Below are 25,564 nucleotides of genomic sequence, written 5' to 3' on the forward strand. Positions count from 1 at the left end.
AGGAACTAAATCAATTGTACAAAAAATCAAGTCATTCCCCAGCTGATAAATGGACAAGGGATATGAACAGGCAATTTCGAGTTAAAGAAATCAAATCAATTAATAAGCACATGAAAAAGTTCTCTAAATCTTTTATAATCAGAGAGATGCAAACCAAAACAACTCCAAGGTATCACCTAGAAGACTGACCAACATGATAGCAAAGGAAAGTAATGAATGCTGGAGGGGATGTGGCAAAGTAGGGACATTAATACATTGTTGGTGGAGTTGTGAATTGATCCAACCATTCTGGAAGGCAATTTGGGCCTATGCTCGAAGGGTGCTGTCTGCCCTTTGATCCAGTTATAGCACTGCTGGGTCTGTACCCCAAAGAGATAATAAGGAAAAAGACTTGTACAAGAATATTCATAGCTGCGCTCTTTGTGGTGGAAAAAAATTGGAAAATGAGGGGATGCCCTTCAATTGGGGAATGGCTGAATAAATTGTGGTATATGTTGGTGGTGGAATACTATTGTGCTCAAAGGAATAATAAAGTGGAGGAATTCCATGGAGACTGGAACAACCTCCAGGAAGTGATGCAGAGCGAGAGGAGAAGAACCAGGAGAACATTGTACACAGAGACTGAGACTCTGTGGTACAATTGAATACAATGGACTTCTCCATTAGTGGCAATGCAATGACCCAGAACTATTTAGACATATGAGAAAGAATGCTATCCACATCCAGAGAAAGAACTGTGGGGAAAAAAAAAACACAGAAGAAAAACAACCACTTGATCACATGGGTAGGTGGGGCTATGACTGGGAAAGTGGACTCTAAAAGATCACCCTAGTGCAAATACCAATAAAGGAAATGGGTCTAGATCAATGGCACCTGTTAAACCCAGCAGAATTGTGCATCATATATGGGAGGGGGTTGGGGGAAAGGGAGGGAAGGAACTTGTAACCATGGAAAATTATTTTAAATCATCTAATTAAATAAAATTTAAAAAGAAAAAAAAGAACTTAATAAAATCAATGGAAAATTGGTTGATTAAAAAAAAAAGAATTTGAGTTCCTATAGAGCACCATGCCTAGAATACATACTTATATATTCTCTATATACATATATTCTATAAATATCATTATATATAAATACTTAAATGTTTATTGCTTGTATCTATGAAATATAGGCATTTTTTATTCACTAGCTTCTATAATAAGATATTATATTAATCTATGAACAAGACAATTATACAAAGAATTAGAAATGAAAATTGAATAAGAAAATCATAGAAATTGTTTTCATTACCTGAAAATATGTGAACTGTGAGTGATAGAGATCTGGATAAACATGAAGAGTAGTTCCGATCACCAGTAGCAGTTCAAATTTGTGAAGAGATGAACTAATATAGCCAGTAAATCCCAAACACCAGATTTTCAGAAGAGCTTCCAAATCAAACAGGACTGTAAAGGCCACCTGGTAGAATATTTATGAAGGAAAATAAATACTGACATCTGAATTTTGAATTATGATTTATAGCAACATATCTCAAGTATCCAGAATGAATGAACTTTAGACAGTACAAACTGAAATCAAGGTCATCTAACAAAGACCCTGAATTTTTTTTTAAAAAGAGGTGGAAAAAGTTTAGATATATATTGATTAGATAAGAAATTTTAATAGACTTAAATCAATCTATAGTACCAATCAATAAATATCATTTTTAAGATTTTGACAAGTTCTGTTGTAATTTTTATCCACTATAAATATTAAAAATAATTTCACAGTCAATTAAAGAACTGTTGTAATTAGGGATCATTTTACATATACATGCTTGATTCTTGCTAAAGGTCAAGTTTCCTTAGACACATTCTTTCAAAGTTTGAGCTATGGGAAATAAGCATATAATTTTAAAGTTATGTCAAATCAGGTACACACTGTTTTGGATGACAGGAACAAGATGGAATTATAGAATTGAAGCAACTTTGAAGATCAACTATTCTAAACTGTTCTTTGATTTACATACTATGCCAAGGAGTAGGGAATATAAAACAGGGCACCATATTTGATCTCTTAAATAATTGCCATTTAATTTATCTTTTAAATTACCTTACATATCTGTATTGAAGAACATGTCCAAATACTATATATTTGTTTTTATTTGCTCTATTGGATGGGTAATTTCATTTTTAAGAGAAGGGAGAAGAGAAATGAACTGATAGATAAAATTTCCCAAAGATAAGAAAAAATACAAAAGTCAGATATTTGAATTACATAGGCATGGAGCATTTCATTGAGAAGTTAGAGATTGAAACCACAAAAGAAAGTGAGAGAGCCTTCTTCTACTCTTCTCTCTATAGTGTCTCAAAAATTAGATTTAGACCAAATCTAAAAATTTCTAGTACATGGAACATGAACCAGAAATTCTGGCCTCCTAATGGATTCATTCATTCATTCAATAACCATTAATTGAGTGTACATTAATGTTAGAGTACTATGCTATATATATGACATTTAAAAAAATCTGTATTCATGATATCCATGGTCTATTCTGAGGAGATAAAGTATGTTAAAAATAACTATCATTTAAGGGTAAAATGTACAATCTAATAATTCAAGCAGATTCAAAGGACTATTTATATTAATTCAGAGAATGGAGCGATTACTTTAGGCTCAAGAAAAATGAGGAAAGGTTTCATGGAAGAGATTGTATTTGACCTGAACTGTGAAGGAAATTAAAGTCTGGCATATGAGAAGCAGAAAAATCCACCAACCTTTTCAATGCAGAAATTTTAGCAATATTGCATTAAAAAAAAAAACATAAAATACTTTAAATCTCTAACACTCCTAAACATTAGCAAGACTTTCCCCACTCCATTCACTCACCACTGGAGATAGTCTTTTCATGTTGTTTTCTTTGTCATAAAATGTTTAACTATAGAGTTTCACATTCTCTTCTTTCATTTTACATTAGTAGTTTCTAATAAAGCTAGAAAGTACCTCTGAACATATTATATATTTCCTTGTATTCCAAAGCACCTATTTACTTTATTAACTTTAGATATGTGATCAACAGAATAAATGAAATTATGTGACAGGATTTTAACTCATAGTAAAAATGCTTAAGCAGGACCATCTGCATTTATATTTGTTCTGTGAGAAAATTTTATGATTTTCAAAGACATCCATAACACTAATAATTAAAAATATATCAAGTGATTTGCATAAATGTGCTTAACATTAAACACCTGTCTTTGCATTGATAGGATGATAATGGGTCCTTCACTACTTATGAAATTTTACAGGAGACATTGGCAAACACATATCCACTGTCTGATTTTGTTGTGAAAAATATATTGCTCTTGATGTCTGCATAATATTTGAAATTAACTCAATGGCAATAACATTTAAGTTGGTTATATACTTCCAATAGAGAGAGATCTGTAACTTGCTCTAAAAGTACAAAACTTTCCAATCACTATCTTTATTTTAGAAACACAAGACTGTCTCCCCTTCTCAAGAAAAGTACTTCCCCATTGATTTCCCAAATTATATAGTGAATTCATTTTATTTATGCCAGAAGAAAACTGTGATTTTTAAATATACAAAGGGATACTTTGGTTTAAATATTTCCATGAATGTAAGGACTCTGAAAGAAGAATGCATAATACTAAGATCTCACTTTATGAAAGGGTTTTACAAGGAACAAAGTATATTTGCTTCACAACTAGCCTCTTAAAACAGTAAAATATTGACAATATTATCCTCTCTATAGAACCTTCCAAAAAGTCACACTCTTTTCATCAGTGAGACCTGGGGCTCAGAAATGGAAAGCAAGTTGGCATAGGTATTCTGTTTTAATATATGAATTAAATCTCAGTTCTTGTCCCTATATCTTATGCTTTTTGTCTTACTTCACTTGTCTAACTTTAATGTGAACAGTAATAGTTTAGTATGACAATTATGGGGTTCTTCCTTCAGCATCTACATGATGAAAGAATAACTCCAATCTCTTCCTTTCATCACTAAAAAGTTCATATCATTTGAGTAACTTGTCATTCATATGGACCAGACCGTGACAAATTTATATGGCCTGAGTTAAATATACAAAAAGATAATTTTTTCATTAAATAATTTTTTAACATTTACCTTCTCTTTTTATATTATGGTCATATGGAAAATATTTTCAGAGTGATGGATGTTAAGAAATTAACTCAAATCAGCATTTTCCAAAATCATTTAATTCATTACACTTGATTTGTGAAGTTAAAGGTCATAATAATAAGTAGATTATAGCCAAATATTGGAATACATGGGAAAAATTAAGAGAAATAACATTTTAACACAAATTAAACAATTCAATTAAAAACATTTGAGAATGTGGCATCTACATTAAATTCCGTGAGTAATGGACTGATACTAGACAAGTAAAAATCACACATTAATTGGCTATCATCTAACTAGTAAAATAATGTTTATTGCTTACATTAAAATTTATTTACAAACTACCATTGTAAATTGTAAACACTAGCCTCTGTTGTCAAATTCAAGGAAAAAGGTAGCTAGGTCATGTTGGTCCACAAATTCATGAGGAAGTTAATTCAGACATTTTCACAAAATGATATGAATAATTATTCAATAGTCCTTGATTCCTTTAATGTAAAATTTAAGATTAAAGATCCTCTTATCATTCTAGAGTCATTTAACTATTTACTTACAAAAAGTCAAGTTGGGCATGTTATAAAAAAAAGGGTTTGGAGATGGAAGATCATACCCTCATAGATTTAGGTGGAGAAGGCATCTCAGGTGCTAACTTTAATGGTATTTCAACTGCTCAATCCCATAATTTTACTGATCAATAAAAGTGAGACTTCAGTACTTAACTATTGCCGCAGAGGCAGTAAGCAACAGAGCAGATAACTTGAATCCTGGTCCTCTGCCTCAAAAGTAAGTGTCTTTCCATCACGCATTCTTCCAGGGATTTCATTGGTTGCCTCTCATGTTAGGACAGTCTGGTCTTTTCTGAGTTCAGTCTGCCTAACCAGAAATCTGCCTGAGTAATCTGGATATTTAGGTTACATAACTGTCAAATTAAACCTTTCAACTAAAGCTTCTGAAAAACCTTAATCCTAATTTTAATGTCAAGGAGTAAAACTCAAATGAGATGGGATGACTTCTCTCAATTTGATCACTGTATGTGATTAATGACTCAAATGTGTATGTCAGATTTAGAGACGGAAATCAGTAATTTATGTTAGCTTATTTTAACAAACACCACGAAATAAAACAAATTCAAAGAGGAAATACAGAAATTAACTTTTGAATAAAGAAGTTTCTAATGGAGGGATATTATGAAAACAAAAAGAATTGGTAAAGAGATATATATCTAAAGAACAATTTCCTTTAATATAGACAAGAAAATGATGACTTTTTCATAATTAATTTTAATTAATTTCTCAATAACAGATTGTTTTGTTTTTATTTAGCCATTTCAGTTTGGATGTGTAAAGAACTAAGCCCAGATCTCCTCATATGTAAACACTTTCAAAAAAGGCAGTGGATGCCTTTCGAAAATGGATGAACCATTCCAGAGTCAAAAAAAATATCTTGAGGTTTGCTGAAAGAGTAAATACTATTTATAAATTCTGAATCACATAATTTCTATGACAGGCAAAAATGAATAGTCTTATAAAGCTTTTGGCTCTCACCTAAGCTATCACTTTAGCATGACTTTACAAGAAAGGTGTTTTTATGAGCTTTCACCTACTTAGAAAAAAAAATCAGAGAAAGCAACATATCATGGCTATTTATATAATAAATAAAATTCACTGAAAATTTTAATCCTATATCCTTTTATATATTGTTCTAAAATTTCATTGTGATCTTTTAAATTAAAATGCTCTCATTGAAAACTGTATTTTGGATACATTTTATTAAAATTATTAATTTAAATAATTATTAAAATAATGTCAATTCCTAATGAGCAAAAATCTGATCTGTATTCCCTGGGTGACTTCTCTCAGTGTTTTAGGCAATTCTCTAAGACATATAGTGGCAGAGAATGTGCCAATCCTCTTTCCTATTCCCTTCTAATATCATTTTACAACAAAAATCAATATAACAATAAAAGTTTGATATGAATTGAAATAATAATATTTGACTTTTATTTTAAATGCTCCTTAAAGTTGGTGAAGCTCTTGACATACACTATTTCCTTTGAGCTTTCAAACAACTATGAGAGGCAAATATCACAGGCATTACTATCTCAATTTTTAATGTAAGGAAATTGAGGCTCAGGAAGATTTAGTGACCTGCTTACTCAAAGTCACACAGCTATTGAGTATCAGAAGCAAGATTCTAAAACTACCATAACTAAATGTGATCTGAATATTTTTCTGAAACAACAGGACTGGCTTTGATCATTTTTAAGAAATACACATACATATTTTAAGAACTTAATTTGAAATGTGATAAAAAACAAAATCAATGAATTATTTCAATACAATCTATAAGACGCAAAATAATTTATAATGAAAAGTGTCTGCCTTCTACTTATTCATAATCAAGATGACACAGGCAACTATTTTATTTTTTTACTCCTGAAACAAGTTCTCACTTTAAATGAATCAGTACAAAGAAAACAAAGCAGCAATTTGAAAAAAAAAAAGCAAGTATCTCATTTCAATGCTTAAAGAATCTTTTTTACCCTAATGATACTTTGATTTTAGTAGGCTAAAGGATTTTTTTAGTCTTCTTAGACAATATATAAAGAAGCCCCTGGGAATATGAATTATTATATCTCCTACAAGGATTCTATTTAAAGTATGATTCTAAAAAGTTTATATAAATATATTGTTTCAGAAACCTTAATATTAGAGGTTATAACCTTTTAAAGAATATCTTTGATCCTTCATACTTCAATGACTGTATTCCAATTTTGAAGCCCTTCACAATGTCACCAAGATTACTTTTCTAGGCTTATTTCTCATTATTTGCTTTCATGCCCTTTTCTTTCCATCTCTTTTGGTCTTCTTTCTTCTATTGCCTGTCTTGAGGCTTTCATCTCCTCCTTGCATGCCTTTGCTCTCCATACTCATTCTTCACCTTTTCCTCTTAGAATGCCTTAAATGCCTTTCTTTATGATGTAGGTCATATGCCACCAACTGCATAAGACCTTCCTGTGCCCCTACTTGTTAATGTGTTTTTCTTTTTCTTTTGAAATACATGGCACATACATAAATCCATTGGTGCCATGGTTGGGCACCTGTTAGTGTTTTGGGAATTAAATATTTTATTGTGGCATTTTGTGATGATCACTTAATCCTTTGACCCATAATTTCCCCTTTCTAAGAAGGGGTAATAATAATCATATATTCTTCATACTTCAGCTGGTTGTCATGAGGAAAAGCTCTTTGTAAAACTCAAGTGCTATAAATATGGGTTATTATTATTACTCCGATTCAAATACAAATAATTATCTCAATATTAAATAAAACAAATGAATAATCACTAATGATAGATTAGGTAATATAACTTCCATTAAGTGAAATATCTGTTTCAGAGGATTAAAATGACACTACTGGAGCTGTTAGGTGACTCAGGGGATAGTGATCCAGGGCTGGAGACAAGGGGCCCTGGGTCCAAATGAGGCATCAGATACTTCCTAGCTGTGTCTATTTTGTCAAGCCATTTAACCTCACTTGCCCAGCCCTTACCACTCCTCTGCCTTGGAACCAATATTTAGTATCAGTTATAAGATAAAAGGCAAATATTTTTTAATTATTATGTGAGTTGTTTAAAATTAAATGAACTTTTAGTGGTGCCAGAAAACCACTAACATTTCTTAGGGTCCCAAACTTCCTTAAGTATTCTTATGCAATCTTCAAACAGCTCTAACTACAATGTGAACTACTCCAATTCCCTTGGAATTTTTCTAGTCAAACATTAAAATTAACATTGAAAATTAACATAAAATATTAACAATTTACCAATACTGATAAAATGGTTTGCTTCCCAGGACTTTGTGGATATAGAAATGTAGAAGGTAAGGCATATAGAACTGTCAAGATTCAAGTAATAATGTAAGTTCCTATTTTAGAGTTTAATTCATTTTTCTTTTATAAGGCCAATGTCCATTCTTCATAATTCTGCTCTGGGTTTCATTTTAAGGTGGTGCAACTCAAAGTTTTTAAGTATTAAGTTCATGACTGCATGTGAAAGTCAATAAATAAATCAACCATTCAATGATCATTTAAGTAGATATAACTTTTATATTCCAACCCTCTGTAATTCATTAGAGGTTTTTATAAGAATCTAATTTTATTTTAAAATAGAATAGCTGTCACAATTTGAATTATTTTATTATCTAAATTAATAAGTGATATTTATATAGAACCTTAAAATATATGGTGATATAAACTATACCACAATTCATTTTCTGTTCTTTTCTTCCCCAGTTGACCACATTATTCATGGAACATGTCAAAGCTACAGTAATAATCCATTTACTCTGATGTTTCAAAGACAGCCATCTCAAATAAATTATATAATCTATCTTTTTCAACATGGAATGATCTATTATTTTATATCTTTTTTAAGACTCAATTTTATAGACTATGTAGAATAGTTATTTTTTCCAGCTGCTAATCTATTAGTTCCTAGTAAACTTAAAAAACTTAATTTGATTCATTTGAAAATTGGTGATAAAAAGTCAATTTTGTAGGTAGCGTTTTTGTGGCCAAATATTAATTTATGGAGGACAAATGGAAAAGAATATGAATCACATTTATTTCATTATACTATATTTTGGCAGAGGAAATGTTGGATTGCAAAATATTATGTAGGTGCTTTTACTTACCAGCAAAAATAAATGCTATTTTCAAGTATTAACTTAACATTTCATATATTTGCATCCAAGTTGTTTGATTATTTTTATCCATATAAAATAATGTCTAAAAATAATCTAATGAAGTTGATTTCAAAGCTATTTTACTATTTTATTGTCAAACAGCTCTTATTTGATCTAGCATTGTCAGAAAACAATGTATTTCCTGTAAGCAAATTTTCCATGTGGAAAATGTTATAAATATATACATATATTTAAATTTAAACAATTTTTGATGGACTCTTTCTACACTCATTTAAAGAATACTATTCTTAAACCTAATGATTAACGGTCACAGTTGCAAACTCCCTTCATCATATCATGAGGTGAAATGATTCTGCATCAACTTTATAGTTGATGATATCAGGCCATCAACTAAGAATGTTGGGCGCATTAACCCCAGACTTTTTATACACACAGCTTCAAAGAGGAACTGATGGGACTGACTTATTCTGAGGACTTTCATTTTCAGTCCTTAGTTTCTAATCTACTATGGTCTGAGAAAGCAGATAAAGAAGCTTATTATGAAATGTATATCAAATCGTGAATCAGCAAGTTTCTGAGGAGACACAAACAAATAGGGTCTTTGTGAAAGCTATTCCATGGACTTTCCCCCCTCCCCTGCTCAAGTTGGCTCTGTGATACAGAGTCAAAGCTGCTAGATAAAATAAGGTTATTGCACTATGACAGGGGTCTAGTCTTAGCCTTGACTCTCAGAGTCTTCTTCCTCTTTCTTAACTTGGAAGTGAATAACTTTAAATATGAGAAAAATACCTGAGGCAAAGAACCAGGTCCAGCTTTAATTTTAGAGTATATATTACATATATATTATTGCTAGATACTCTCCATTATTAGAAAAGGAAAATAAAAAACAAAACATTTATAACTTTTTCACTTAACCTTTAATAGCATTTATCTGTATCGATAGAGGGGATTCTAACCCCAGGAGTTCAATAAATTTATGAAATCGGAGTTCAAATTAAAATTAAAATACTTTCAAACATTTTTAATGGAATATATTCACAAATTCCATGCTATTGTAGGAAAAGCATAACAAAAAGAAAGAGTAGAACCCTGGTGATGACCAGAGAATAGTAAAATATCTTTGAAATCTATTTTGTTAGATGATTTTTAGACAATATTTTGTATTGACAAATATGGTAAAACCTGAGAACCTAAACCTGAGAAACTGTCATAAGAGTGTTTTTCACTACACTCAATGCTGTAAGACATAAAAGATTGATACTGACATCAATTGAAAATAGGGCAATCTGAAGGGAATGAACTTTCTGAGGAGCCAGGAGATTTTTATACCATATGGATATATTGGTTACACTGATAGGAAATTTAATAGGAAATAAGCAATTTGGTAGCTCTGCTATCTTTCCTGCAGAAGCTCTATTCCAGCTAAGTTCATTATCAATGACATTTTGTTTCAGGAAACGACTTTCAGGAAGGCTGGCTGACAGCTTTTTTACATACTGTCAGAGAAAACTTGAACAATAAGGAAAGGCTTCTAAGAAGGAATGAAAAAGTGACATATTAACCATGAACTGACATCCACATGCGTATCTATTTATTTTCTACAGGTATGCCTTACTTTATGAAATTTATGTCTTCTTGAAAAATTGTGCAAGTTGTATTTCTGCACTCAAACCTGAATGCACCAAGATTTGAAGAGTGCTGAAACAAATTGTATTTTGGAAGTAAAATATCTTTATAATATAAATAATTAATTCCAAATTTATCTAATTTTAAAAATGTATGCTTTCATCTGAAACCTGCATTATGCATTGGATGGAGAGCTGACCTTGGTTGTGAGGAACATAGGAGTTCAAGTTTTGCTACTGACACAAATTGGATTTATGAATCTATGCTAGTCACTTAACTTCTTCTTATCCAGAACAATTTCTCTACAACTCTAAATAACAGAAATGGCATTTATCTGCATTGGTAAAAGGAATTCTATCCCCATGAGTTCACTATTTTAATGAAATCAGAGCTCAAATTAAGAAAAAAATAATTTCAAACATTGGAATTTAAAAAATGGAATATATTCAAAATGTATATGCTAGTGTAGGAAAGGCATGCCAAAATGAAACAAGAGAACTCTGGTGGTTCACAGACTTGGCTTTGATTCTCTGCTCTGACATATTTTAGCTGCTAGAATTTGCACGTCACTAATTATTAGTTATGTCACTAATAAAATAGGGATAATACTTTCATTCCCTACCTCACAGCCCTGTTGTAAGGAAATTATTTAATAAATCTTGAAGTGCTATATAATTGTGAAATATAACTATTTAAAGGAAGATTTCATAAATTAAATTTTTGTAAGTAAAGGTTATTTTCCATTGATGTGTAACAAAGATTTCTGGTAAAATCTTCATTCAGAAAAAGAATGTGACCCATGAAATCATATTTTAAAAGTATATATGTGTATATATATATATATATATATATCCATACTCCTGGCTAATTAATTAATGACTGACTAATTATTCAATATGACACTGACTAATATTCAGTAAATCAATGACTGTACTAAATCTAAAGTATTAAATAAGGTGTAGAAGCTATATTCTGTTGTTTTAGGCAATGGAGATTTTCATAACATTCTGAACAGTGCGCTACAGATTAATAATTATGTTACCTACTTGGAATGTAGCAGCATGGGTTACATGAAGAAATGTATGCTGGAAATGGCATGGAAGGTACTTAATGAACCTGTAATCATCCCTCTGCTCAAAGAGGGATGGGAGGAGGTATAGTTAACTTAATGGTAAAAATGTATAATCTGGTCACCCAAAAAAGCAGAAAATAAAACCCTACATAAACCAGAAGGGTTCCTGGTTAGCTGAGATGAGCTTGTTATCATAACTCAGAAGGATGACCATGGTCCAGAATCTAATAAACAGTTATTAAGCACCTATTATTAGGCACTGTATTAGGTACTGAATACAAACTATCAGTAATAGCAATTTCTGTTTACAAAGAATTTATATTCTAATGGAGCAAACATGAAGTACATATATAATTATAATACAAATATAAGGTGAATAAATACAAACAGGAACAAGGTTGTTGAATATAAGGTATTTTGGAAGGAGGGGACTGATAGTTGGGGGAAACAGGAAAGTATTTGTGCCAAAGGTGGTGCTTGAGCTGTGCTATAAAGGAAGAGAAGCATGAGAATCCATGAGGTAGACCTAAGACAGGTGTTCATTAAAGGTCTGAGGAATGGCCATGGAGACAGGAAATGGAATGTCATATGTGTATAGACTAGAATGAAGGCCAGTTTGGCTGGAATACATAGTATAGAGCAGGGAGAAATTTCCAGTAAACCTGGAAACACATATTTGGACCAGATTTTTAAAAGAATTTTAAAAGCTATGCCAAAGGAGTTTATATTTTACCTTGGAAGCAATAAGAAACCAATGAAGTTGCTTGAGTAAAGAGGTAATAAGATAAGATCTGTGTTAAGGAAAATATGTTTGACAGCAGTGTATAGAATGGGCTAGAATAAGAGAGATCGGAGTCACAGAGACCACCTTTTAGGAGGCTGTTGTAATATCTAGGTGAGAAAATGACTATCAAGGCCATTTTCTGGGACTAGATGCCATAGAGATCCCAAAGTGCTTTGGGGAGAAAGATGCATTTTGTTTGGGGGGACAAATAGGAACTAGACTCATGCCAGAGACAAAGAAATATACTCAGGTATATTGGCAGTAGTAATCTTTTTTAGATTCAGAGCAAAGACTGTATAGTGTGAGTGGAATACTGAGTTCTAGTTGATTTAGCTGCATGAAGCCAAAGACAAACAATTCTCATTTCTTTTTCCAAATAGAAGAATCCATTGCCCAAGGATCAGTTTCCTCAAGGGAAGTGATAAGTTTTGTAGACAGTGCATTGAGGTATTATAATGGAAATTGTCCTTGGAATTCATTTTCATCCCTGAAAAAAAAAATCTAGGTGTCACAGCCAATATGCTTACCTCTGCCAGGTAGAACTCATCATATTGTCTTCTGAAATTCTCTCCTTTATAATAGTTGCTAGCCGCAACAATGACATCTACAGTCACCATGCTCAGGATAAACATATGAAAAACTGATGACCTCATCATTTTCTGAAGAATAAGAAACAAAAAAAAAGCCAAAGTTAGAGATCATTTTTATTAAGAGGAAGAACTTTTTCTTTAGTGAATAAATGAACATTTATCATTTTCATGTTATAAGCTCCTAAGCCTTAATGGATTTCCAGTCACGAAAGATCTTTAAACAGAGGCCAAATGATCACTTGTTGAGAGAATGTTATAAAGAAAATGACTTCTCAGGAACAGGTTGGACTAGATGATCTCTGTAGAGCCTGACAAATAAAGATGGAATGATTATTATCACTGTGTGTATGACTTCAGAGCTATATATACAGCTCTGCCTCTTGGCCATCTCCAAATGGGCACCCTATAAGCAAATTAAACTCAGCATGTTCACACAATTCATTTTCTTCTCCTAAAAATCTCTTTTCTCCTTTATAAATGTCCTTATTTCTGTTGGAATATCATCATTTCTTGAAAGTCACACTGCTTCGTAGCAGTGATGTCATCTCTTAGATTTCACTCTTTTTCATTCTCCACATGTAATCAGTTTTCACTCCCTGTCTTTTAGACTTGCATGTCTCCACCACCACAGTCCAGACTCTCCTCACTTTTTGCTTGATCAGTCTTCTAAATGGACTTCTAGTTTCTAATCTTTCCTTTCTCATCTATCCTCCACAACTACTAAAACAGTATTCCTTAGGGATATTTTTGACCATCTCTTTAAGAAATTTCAATGATACCTTATTTCCTCCAGGATAAAATAAAAACACCTCCACTTGGCATTGAAACAATTTCACAAGTCAATTTAAACTGGCCTTTCCAGGTTTGATACACATTACCCTCCTTCACACACCTTATATTTAAACCCAAATGGCTTATTCAATGTTTCTCACTTCCAGAATGCCCCCTTTTCATCTCCCATTTTAGCATCTCTAGCTTCATTCAAGGCTACAGTCCAAAGCCACATCCCACCAAAGGACTTTTCTAATCCTTTCAATTTTTAGTTTTCATTTTCTCCACTTCCAATTATTACATATATGTTTTATCTGTATTCCATGTTTTATTTCTCTATCAGAATGCATATTTCATTAGGAAAGGCGCCATTAATTTTTTTCTTTTGATTCTTATCATTTAGCAGAATTGTATTCCTTAGGCTTTTAATAATTGATTATTGAAATAGACATTAACATCAATGGTGAATAATGCTTTTTGATGTTAAAGGCATAATTAAATGACAACTTTCCATCAGAGTGTTTGATTCCATATTCTGCTCCCCTAATCTCCCAAGTTCTTTTTGTTCTAGAGTAGATACTTAACTAGATTTGTTTATCTGCCTTATGCACTCCATCCTAAGCAGAGAAATCATCTGAGACTTGGTGCCAAAGAACAAGAGGTGCTTATACCATGGGGATTTAAGAAAAGGAAGGAGTAAATTTAACTTTTTTTTTAAACTATAAAGAAATACGTGAAACTTTTGGCAAATAGGAAGAGACTGAAGACTACTTTCTCTCTTCATAGGTTTTGAGGCAATTTTAAGGAGGCAATTTACACCTCGAAGATTCTTCTAAAATGATCCTCTTCTGACTGGTAAAGGAAAACATAATGGTTGTCATGGCAATTGGGCCCAATGCTTCCTGAGTGGCAGAGAACATTTATATTATCAGACCTCAACATTTTTAACCTAGACCTTTTATTTTTATAATTATTTTATAATATATTTATATTTATATCAGATAAAAATAATTACATTTTATAACCTATTCTATTTAAACCTATTCTTTAAAAATAGGCTTTTGTAGATATCAGCAGCCTTCAGCTAAATGAGTATAGATTAAACCATAAGCTATAATTGAGTGGAAGTAAAATACTTAAAGTAGAAGTAGGTATTTAAAATGGCTCTGGCACCCTTTAGTGGTAATTTTGGTATTTACTCTTGTATTTCTAAGGTTTTTTTTCCTAAGTCTTTTTTTTCTTTCTTTTTTTTAATTTCTAAGGTCATCCTCCCTATTGCATATGATCCTCCCTCAGAGGCCTTGTCTCAGAGTCCATGTAGCTCAACTCCTTAATTTTACAGATGAAGAAAAGATGCCCAGAGAGCCTAGTTAAGTGGCTTGCCAAAGGTCACAAAGTCAAGGAATCTAAGGTTTTAAAGCCAAGTTCTCTTACTCCAGAGTCAATATTCTTTCACTATTTCACACTTCTTTCCCAACTGGAAGATTATAGTTCACTCTTCTTGTTTTCCTGACCTTGATTCCTGTTTACTATCTCCACTACTTCCTCTGAAAAGGGTTTTTGATTTGGTATTCTTTCCCCTGTATAGTATCTCATTTATAAATCACTTCATTTTGCAGCTCATTAATTTAACAAATATTCACTGATTGCTTCACATCTAAATATGAGGCATTGAAAGGATGGATATAAATGTGAAGACAGATTTCCTTCCATTTGGGGTTAATATTCTAATCAAGAATGGAGAGAAGAATAGATTTACAACAGGAAAGGTGGTGAGTTCCATCTAGCCTAACTCTCTTATTTTAGAGATGAGTAAACCAAGTCCCAGTCATACAAGTAATAAGCAGTAAAGTTCAAACCCAAGTGATCTGACTTCAAAGAAAACATTTCATTCAACCGCTCCACATTGCAGAAGTATCTAAAAAACTATGAGAAAAGTCTGACTATTACAAATACTTTTGTGTATTTATCATAAAATTTCTAGAGAATTCAATAGTGAAAACTCAGCTTCAGTTTTAAATGTGAGGTGGGAACAACAAAGGGAACATGAGGATCAAAAAAGAAAACTTGAGGCAATGTGGGATGCTTTTGAAGAATGAATAGACCTGTTTACGTAGAATATGAAAGCCACATTAGCAGATGTCTAGAATTATAGTTTGTGGGAAAGTATGATCTTATATTGGCCATTAGACTAAAGAATGTGAATTTAATTGGTAGGCAACAGAGAAGAGAAATAAAACTATGGGAGTTTATGAGATCACTAAAAGAATAACATTTAGAAAAACAATTGAAGGAAGTTGAGAATAGAGTCTTAGGAAATACCCATTTTGAGGACTCAGGAGGTAGAACTGGAGTCAGAAACTGGAACCTAATGACTTGTTAAAGGTAGGACGATAGTGTCATGAATCCATGGGTTAAGGAAGCATTTCAAGGAAGAGAGGCTAATTAACATGTGTTGTAATATGAGAGGTTGTGTGGATATTTTTGATTTTCTCAGCAAAGTAGGTGAATTTTTTTGAGAATTAATTAAGAGAAGAAAGAATAGAGTTGATAGCTTGAATAAAAAGGAAAGATTTTGGGACGGTCCTTGCTAAAATTCAATAGGGAATCAATACATGATAGAAAGACTGCTGAACAATAAGGAAGACTCATGGGCAGCTAAGTGGTACAATGGAAAGAATGCCAGGGTGACCCTGGGCAAGTTATTTAATCCTGTTTGCCTCAGTTTCCTCATCAGTGAAATGAGCTGGAGAAGGAAATGGAAAAACACTCTAGGCTCATTGCCAAGAAAACTCCAAATCTTGTCTTGAAGAGTCAGATGCAACTGAAATGATCAAGCAACATGTGAGGTCTCAGGACTCCCACTGACAACCAAATCAGTCAAAAACAAATGAAAACACTTAGAGTAACAAGATTTCAGAGAAATATTTACAAATGTGGGTAAATCCATTGATGCCATTTAAAGATAACAAAATTCAAATTTCATTTTTATCCATTAATTTATGCCACTGTATATCACAGAGTAACTTATAGGTAACTAGAGTATGAGATAATTAACTCGACAGGCAAGTGTTTTGGTTTTCATTCTGATTTTTTTGGCCATTGGGTCTTTTTATCCATGATGAGACAAGTCACATTGTATAACTACAGCACTGTTCATTATCTATACTTTCTTAGCATCATATTCTATTAACATTTAAAGAAATCTTCATTTCATGTGCCAGACAAAGAACTTTGCATTCTCATTTTCCTTCCCTTGCTTGAGGAAGTTTCCTTGAAATAAACAGTTATTACTTAAAGGTCCAAACAAAGCTTCTAGCCACGACTGTCAAGAGCATTTTTAGTTTGGTTTTCTGGGTGTCACTACTCTACTTTCATGCTGTCATTATAATTATGTTGTTTTTTGTCCGAGTGTCTACATTTCTTGGCTGATAGAGAGTCATTAAAATAATCTCACACAATGGATTTTGATACACTATAATCACCTACTCAACTGCCTTGTCCAAAGTAACAAATTTCAAGTATTCAGAGACCTAAAGGTTCTAAAAAAACACACATACACACAAAAACAATTTTAAAAATCCCATCAACTCTATCTAAAAACATATGCAGCACCTGGACTCAATTCTTGAAGTTACAGACTATGTCTTAAAAGGCATGCTAATGAATAAAGGACTTTTAAAAAGAGCTCAAATCAAATCTAAACATCGAATGGCTCACATCATGTCCAGTTTGCTAGATAAGCTTCTAAGGCAAACCTAAACAGATAAGTTCCATGTTGTGCTGTTTTTCTTATTATTTTGTACTGACCAAAAAGACATCCACACAAACTTTTAAAGTTGAGTCGCTCAGCCTCAAAATAACAAATATTTTGAAGTTCCCAAAATTGCATTACTACATTGTGCTGTGGAGTGTCCTTTATATCTCATAAGTCTGACCTCTTATAAACACATTCAGTGTTCCTCTGAAGTACTGTGATGTTTTGGATTTATGCATCTTTTTATCTTCTTTATTTTTAAACAGATCTGAATACATTTAGGCTATGACACTGATCCAAATACCAATTGACAATTGGGCATAAGAGACAGAATATATTAAAGCGCCATATAGAAAATTGTAACTGGATAGATTCTTTTAAAACTATTGCATCTGTCAGGGATATTAGAAAAATACTCCTTTACAAGGTAGGATATTGGATTAGATGACCTCTAGGGTCCTCCATAGGATCTCTAAGATTCTTTGATTCTTAATAATAATGAAACTAGGAATTATGACAACCCATACCAAAATGGGGCAGCTAGGTGGATAGGGTGCTGGCTCTGGAGTCAAGAAAGCTAATTTTCTGAATTTAAATCTGTCGTCAGATACTTACTAGCTGTGTGACTCTAAGCAAATCACTTACCCTATTTGCCTCAGTTCCTCATCTGTAAAATAAGCTGCAGAAGGAAATGGAAAACCATTCTAGCATAAATGCTAATTTAGACCACTACTGTATCTTTGCCAAGAAGTCCCCCAAATGGGTTCACAGAGTCAGAAATGACTGAAAGAACTGAACCACAACAGTATGCAAAACTAATTTTTTCTATGATATAGAAGAAGCAGTTGCTACCTACTAAAGCAGCCTATTGTACTAAAGTATATATAGCTCTAATTGTTAGGAAATTTTTCTTTACAAGTCCAAACTCGACTCTTTGCAATTTCCATCCTCAGTCTGTCTCATCCTCTCTTATTTTCAATCTCTTTCCTCTTTATTGTTTCTCTAACTTCAGCGATCTCTCACCTATCAGGAGAGTTACGTTCTAGAGACCCTCAAGATAGGTGAGAATCTGCAAAGTAGTATCATTATATTTATTTTATTGTTTATATATATTTAAGGCTTTATAAACCGTTCCTACTCTCCTATAAACCTTTTTCATACTCTTATTAACCTTTCCCACACTCTTATAAATACTTCATATTCAATTAAACATTTCTACGCTCTTACACCTATGTAATTTTAACAAAACCCCACAATATAGCAAAAACTCCATGATATGGAATTTGATTTTTTAAACCCACAATACAGGGAAGCCATGATAAGTGAACCATGATATAGCGAGGGACGAATGTATTCCCATGCCAATGTCTCCCCTCTGCTCAAAAAAACCTTCTCACTTGACCCTACCATTCTTTTAAAACTATTATTTAACAATTATCACTCTTCCTCTTCTTGAACTAACACCTTGAGAAAGTCAGATTCTGAACTCTGTAATATGGCTTCTTGGTTCAACTGAACCTGCTCATTCCAAAGGTAACTTTGGGGTCAAAATTGACTCCTGTCTCAAAGTTTTGCTCAATCAGTTCCCATCTTTTTTTAAACCTCTTCTAAATATCTTTCACATCCATCTCCTCCACACTCTTCCAGCTACTAACTAGGTCCAAACTCTCATCACATTTGTTGGAAAGCTGAAATGCCTTCCTGATTGGAATTACTTATTTAAGCTTCCCCTCATTTCATCCTTACTCTACTACCAAAATGATTTGATCACCTAAACTTCCAGTCCCTATAAATTTTAGTAGCTGCCTAGTATTTCTGGGATCAAATATGAAATCCTTTATTTTGCTTTTATTTCCCTTTAAAACCTGGCCTCTTCCTTTTATCCAATATTTTTTATACTTTATTCCCTTCCACACATTCCAAGAAAGACCCAGGGATAATGGCCACTTGAGTCCTTTAATAGCATCCTCTCCTTCCCAATTTGTGACTTTTCAATGGTTATTCCTCCTGCCTGTAAAGTTGTCATTCCTCACCCTTGTCTACTGGATTCCTTCAAGAAGCAGCTTAAAACTTACTTTTTGCAAAAGGTCTTTCCTGGTCTCCCCTTTCCTCCTCCTCTGCTTATGCCTTTCCTTTGAGATCATCTCCTACCTATTCAGTACATATATTTTATATATACTTAATTTTCTGCATGTTGTAACCTCCATTAGAAGGTGAGCTCCCAGAAGGCTGGGACTATTTAATACCTTTCTATGTATCTCTGGTCCTTAATGAAGTGCCTGATAGTTGTTCAGGCATTTTTTGGTTGTGTCCAACTCCTCATGACCCCATTTTGAGTTTTCTTGGCAAATATATTCGAATAGTTTGCCATTTTCTTCTCTAGCTCATTATACAAATGATGTAAGGAATAAAGGATGGAAAGATAGAGAAAGAAAAGGAAGGTAGGTAGCTGGGGGTCCCCCACTGTGTGGTAGGGAAATTGACCAGAAATCTTTGTAGGCATGCTAGGGAGTAGATCAAATCAGGCTAGATTCCAGGGACAATTAGGTAGGTTGATTCAGGCCTTGGAAGGGAAAGTTTAGGAAAGCCAGGGAAAGTTAAATCTCCAGCAGGGATCAAAGCTCTCCACTTAGGTTAGGGGAAAAAAGGAGCCAAAACCGTGCTTCTCTCCTCTTTTATTTTCCCTCTGACACCTCCCACAAAGGAATTGCAATGTGTCAGAGGAAGTTGCAGTAGAGAGTCCTGGGAGATGGAGTCTCCTTCAAAATGCAAATTCCTCCCTGCGATCATTTGGGAGACTGGTCTACCCAATGGATTCAGAAAAACACAAATAAACTTACAATTACAATCAATATAAAGGGTATATACGTTAATGCAAGGGAGAAATGACAATAATTTTGGGATAAAAGAAACAACAAAAGAAAACCAAATACTTGGCTCTTAAAAAAAACAGGGGTGCAGTTCCCTTTTGAATACATATATATATATATATATACAAATTTTTAAAAAATAAACTTCAAACCCCCCCCATAATTTGAATCATAAATACTTAGAAGTTTCTTCTGCTTATGTCCCCTACAAAACATACAGATAAGGAAACTGAGACAAACAGAGTTAAGTGAATTGCCCAGGATCACCTGGCTAGCAAATATCTGAGACTAAATTTGAACTCAGATGCTCCTGACTAAAGGGCCAGCACTCTATCTGTTGTAAGGCCCTATAGAGCCCTGGCAGTAGTGAATGCTTAATTAAATGTTTGTTGATTGACTGGCTGACTTATCAGGTCAAGTAAAACAAACATAATATTTATTTCAAGTGATAGCCCACTGAATACGTATGGATCATTTATCATTCCTCAGATATCAAATTTATTGGAGATAGTACAAATACCTGAAAATGAGATTCAAGTGATGCATATATACCAGTGAGCATTTTGATACATATTTGCTTTTATCACTGATTATAAGTAGTTATAATCATAGTCTCAGAAAAATTATTTGTAGTTAGTTCTGCCATCAATGATTTGCATTAAAATCAACTAATTTATTCATTTTAGACACCTCCAAGTGATGTCAGGTGCTGTGGGCAAATACAGAATTCCAAAGAATGTTTTCCTTGAAATATCAACAATTCAACCATACTCCTGTACCACACTTCTCTAACTCTCATTTAAGACCTAGTACTAAGAAAAGCTTGACAGGGATGTGGTGAAACCTTGATGGAAAAGTTGGCCTCAAAACAAATTCAGAATGTCATAACAGAATTCCAAATTATTTATTTACACACACACATGCATACACAAATATATACCCATGCAACTAACCCCGAAGTGGGATATGCAATGAGGGCAGTAATTGTTTTTTTTGTTGTTGTTGTTTTTGTTTTTTTTAAACCCTTACCTTCCATCTTAGAGTCAATATTGGCTCCAAGGCAGAAGAGTGGTAAGGGCTAGGCAATGAGGGTCAAGTGACTTGCCCAGGGTCATACAGCTTGGAAGTGTCTGAGGTCAGATTTGAACCTAGGACCTCCCATCTCTAGGCCAGACTCTCAATCTACTGAGCCACCCAGATGCCCCCCAGTAATTGGTTTTTGTTTTGCCTTTGTAATCTCCAGAGTCTAGCACAGTGTCTAGCACATAGGAGGTGCTCACTAAATAGAAGGTGCTGACTAAATATTCATTAATTCAGATTCATATTATAAAGAGATTCTGATTTGTATATCAAGACTCTTGTCTCTGTATAACAGTATAGTAAGCATCCTTAGGGGACCTACAAGCAGACTTGGATACCTTAGAAGAGATGGTTATAAGAGGAAGTACCTCTATCTAGCTTTTTTTTTTTAATCTTCTCAACCAAACTCATCACAAGACTGCCATTTGGTCATATAGTGAGACCTAGAAGGGACTTTAGAGGCTCTCTAGTGTAATCTTCTAATTTAAAAGAGGAAGAACTGGAGATCCAGAGAGTCAAGGCAAGTTGAAAGTCTTTGATGCACATCTGGGTTTTCCTTTTCCAGATCCCAGTGCTCTTCTGCTATACAACACTGACCAATATCATGTTCCTTCTGTGTTGTGTCTTTCTTGAACCTTCCCTTTTTTAAATAGTTGAATAAATTAATTCAGACAGAGTACTCAATGGAGGGTATTTAATTTGACAACTCTGGTTGCCAAATAACCAAGGTAGAAAATGTTCTCTTTTGTATAACTCTTCAGGAATATCATGAAAGGGAATGGCTAAGTTATAATCACTTATTATTTATGACATAATTATGCATCTACTAATCATAGTAGATATATGTATTGATGTGATAACTAAAATAATACACTATGAAGAATCAACAGAGGAATCTCTCAATCAATTATATCATCAGTAGACCAATGTTAACTTCTTTATAGCTTATACATAATAATTATAAATAAATAATTATTAAATTCAAATATTGCTTGGGGAGGCAATTCTATTAAATCTTTCAGGCATTTCCCCCTCAAGAAACATTATGGAATAGTGGTTACTGGCCCAGGCTAGGGGTCAGAAAGATCTGGGCTGAGATTTTGTTTCTGATAAATGCCTGATTTGCAACCATAGACTTTGCCACCATGACTCAGCTGCCTTCTCACTCTTGAACCTTGGTGTTTGCACCATGGAATATTCATCCGCCATGTGTGTATGCCAGTTCCCTTATTCCACTCATGAGTTGTTTTTTTTTAGGATATCAATTTTGAGAAAAGTTAGTCATGCTTTATTTTCCTCCTGTCTACACTTCTCCCCCACAGACTTTGTTACCATGTTCCTTTGTTGAGGACCTTCTCTTCCCTCATCCACTTTAGTTTCTTTCCCCCCCCCCTCTTCTAATGTAAGTTCCCTGAGGGCAGATACTTTCTTTTTACTTTTACTTGGATCATCAGTAATTGGCATAGTGCTTGGAAAAGAGGAATCATTTTTTAGATGCTTGTTGTCTACCTCGTCAATTCAACTAACCTCCTAGTGCCAAAGATAGCTATAGATAAATTGTTGCTCTGAATCTACTCCCTATATTGATAGGGAAATTTTCCACTAGAAGTTATCTACAGAAATAAAATCATATCTGCAACAAAAAATCCCTTTTTTAAAAAAATATATTTATGATCACAAGGGATCTCATAATCAGAATATCAAACAAGGCTAGGATTATGGTTTCAGAGGAATGAAGATATAAAGTGTTAGACTTCAGGAATTACAGAGTTCACTAATTTTCTGAAAAAGAAATAATAAAAACCTGACCTTTCCAATCTAGTTAAATGTACAATGAATTTATTTATCGACCAAAATTTTCATTTGCTAGGACTGAACATAAAGAGATTTGATAAACATTTTATTTTTTTATTTTTAATATTTTTAATTTTAGCTCTTCATTGCTTCACTCCAATAAAATAATAACTTTAAAATGTCTGATGAAAATTAACTTTTTTTTTCTGCACTGCTGAGAACAGAGCCTACATCACAGGAAATTTTCAAGGGAGTGAGAAGGCACAAATACTCAAGTAACCAAGTAGGAACAAGTAGGGCTCAAGAAACCTAAGCCCTTATTATAGTCTGACTAAACTTGATGTGTCTGCCTCAAGTGTCTCTCTGTTTCCACCTTCCTTCCACTCAGCTACCATTGTGATTTTCCCAGAGCAAAGTTTTGGCCATACATCCTCAGTAAAGTGGGTTCCTATGACCCTAAATATTTAATATAAACTCTTCTCTTTGGCATTTAAATCTTTTCATAACCTGGTTCTGTTACTTTTGAAATTTCCTTACATTTCATTCACTGTCACATATTTTACAACTGAACTACCCTAAATCTTTTCCTCACATACAACACTCTCATCTTCCATCTCTGTTTCTTTCCACAAGCTCTCCTCTCTCCCTAGCATCTTCTCTCTCCTCACCTCCACCTCTTAGTGTATAGGTCTTCCTTCATTACTCACCTCTGGTCCCACACTCAATAGGATACCATGCCTGGTCCCTAAAGCTACTAGTATCTTTCCCTCTGACATTATGTAATCTTTACTCTGTATATATTTTATATGTACCTAGTCATTTACTTGCTGTCTTCTATTAAAAGATGAGCACATTGCATTGAAAGCAAGGATTGTTTTTGTCTTTGTGCTCAGCTTAATAAATATTTCCCGACTATCCCAGGTGATAGTTTGTTCTTTCTGCTGAAAAGACTGTGGCTAAAGACTTAAGATAAAAGATTTATGACTGAAATACACATTGGAGGTAACCTATTCCACTTTCTTCAATTTATAGAGGAAACTGAGACTTGGGAAGTTAAGTGATCTGTCCTAAGTCACATAGATACTAAGCAATAGAAATGGGATTGGAACCCAGATTTTCCAACTCTAAAATAAGGTGTTTTAATTCTGTAGCACAATACTTCCTTTAGTATTCTTGATCAGAGATTCTTGCTTATAGATGTGGATACCTGATGATATAGTATACTACATGGATATTTTAAAATATAAGTACTTAGATTTGAAATCTCATATGACTTCCAAGGAAGTTAATGCTTTTGTGGTAAGGGGAGTGCATGTGGACCACTATTTTATCAAGCTCATTTTTGAGTTTCCAGTCAAGTTAGTGCTGATTTTTCTCTTTTTCATATCATAATAAATATTTATTTTTCTCAGATCACATGTTAATATAATTTCTTAATATTTGTTTTCTATTTTGCAATCCATGTTCTTTCCTTCTCTCCCACTGTTCTCCCTTCCCTAAGAAGGCAGGTAATGTGATATAGGTTATGCATATATTGTAATATAATATATATATTTGCATGTTCATCATACAAACATTATTAAGAGTAGAGAAAAATTTATTGATGAATAAAAGGTAAGAATGGTATGTTTCAATTTTCATTTGGGCTCCATATGTTCTTTTTACGGTGGTGGAAGGACTCTCTTTTTAACAACTTTCTTGGCCTTCAAAAATGTTTTGATTCCTTTTGCCTCCTTGTTATCCTTCCATTTTCCCTTCCTCTCTTCACTCCATTCATATTTCTTTTTATTCTTTACTTTTTCTTTCATTGATCCTTTCCTATTTCATCTACTACTTCACTGCTATTCACTTTATAATGCACTCTATATTACCTGAATTCTACCTTCATTGCTGCATAGAAATTATTCCCTCAAAACTCACCACTAAATCGAGTGATTTGTTTTAGTTTTTATTTTCTCTCTCTTTCATATTAATTGAAGCAATACTTATTTTATTGTTGCATTTTTCGACATCTTCATTAATCTCTCTTTCACTGTTTGTCTGTCTGTCATTCTTTTGATATTGTTGGCTACCCATTCATTGGAACTCTCTCTTCCTTTGGAACTATGTTTTCATTGGTCTACCCTTCTGACATTTTCTTCTAATATATTTGAAAATTACATTTCTTCTAAATCAATTTAAAATTTAAATTTAAAAATTATTATCTGTGTCTATTCTACTCTTCTACTAGAATGTAAAAATTGGCTGTGCTATTTCTTATATTTGCATCCTTAGCATGCAATATGGTACCTTCACATACTAGATATTTAATACATGTTTTGGAATTAAACAAACATTTAAATGTAATTTAAATTGCTTCATTCTTTGTA

At 33.2% G+C, this 25,564-nt stretch overlaps 1 protein-coding gene across 1 annotated transcript in view; it reads right to left on the reverse strand.

Annotated features, from left to right (window-relative positions):
• NALCN (sodium leak channel, non-selective) overlaps nt 1–25,564 on the reverse strand; it is a 514,200-nt gene that overhangs the window by 232,363 nt on the left and 256,273 nt on the right. The window contains exons 11-12 of the mRNA XM_007501336.2: nt 12,861–12,992; nt 1,291–1,458 (exon numbers count right to left, since the gene is read on the reverse strand). Coding sequence (XP_007501398.1) covers nt 1,291–1,458; nt 12,861–12,992 — 300 coding nt within the window. The remainder of the gene's footprint in view (nt 1–1,290; nt 1,459–12,860; nt 12,993–25,564) is intronic.

The sequence above is a fragment of the Monodelphis domestica genome, chromosome 8 (assembly GCF_027887165.1).
Source record: "Monodelphis domestica isolate mMonDom1 chromosome 8, mMonDom1.pri, whole genome shotgun sequence".
In the NCBI taxonomy this organism is placed as follows: Eukaryota; Metazoa; Chordata; class Mammalia; order Didelphimorphia; family Didelphidae; genus Monodelphis; species Monodelphis domestica.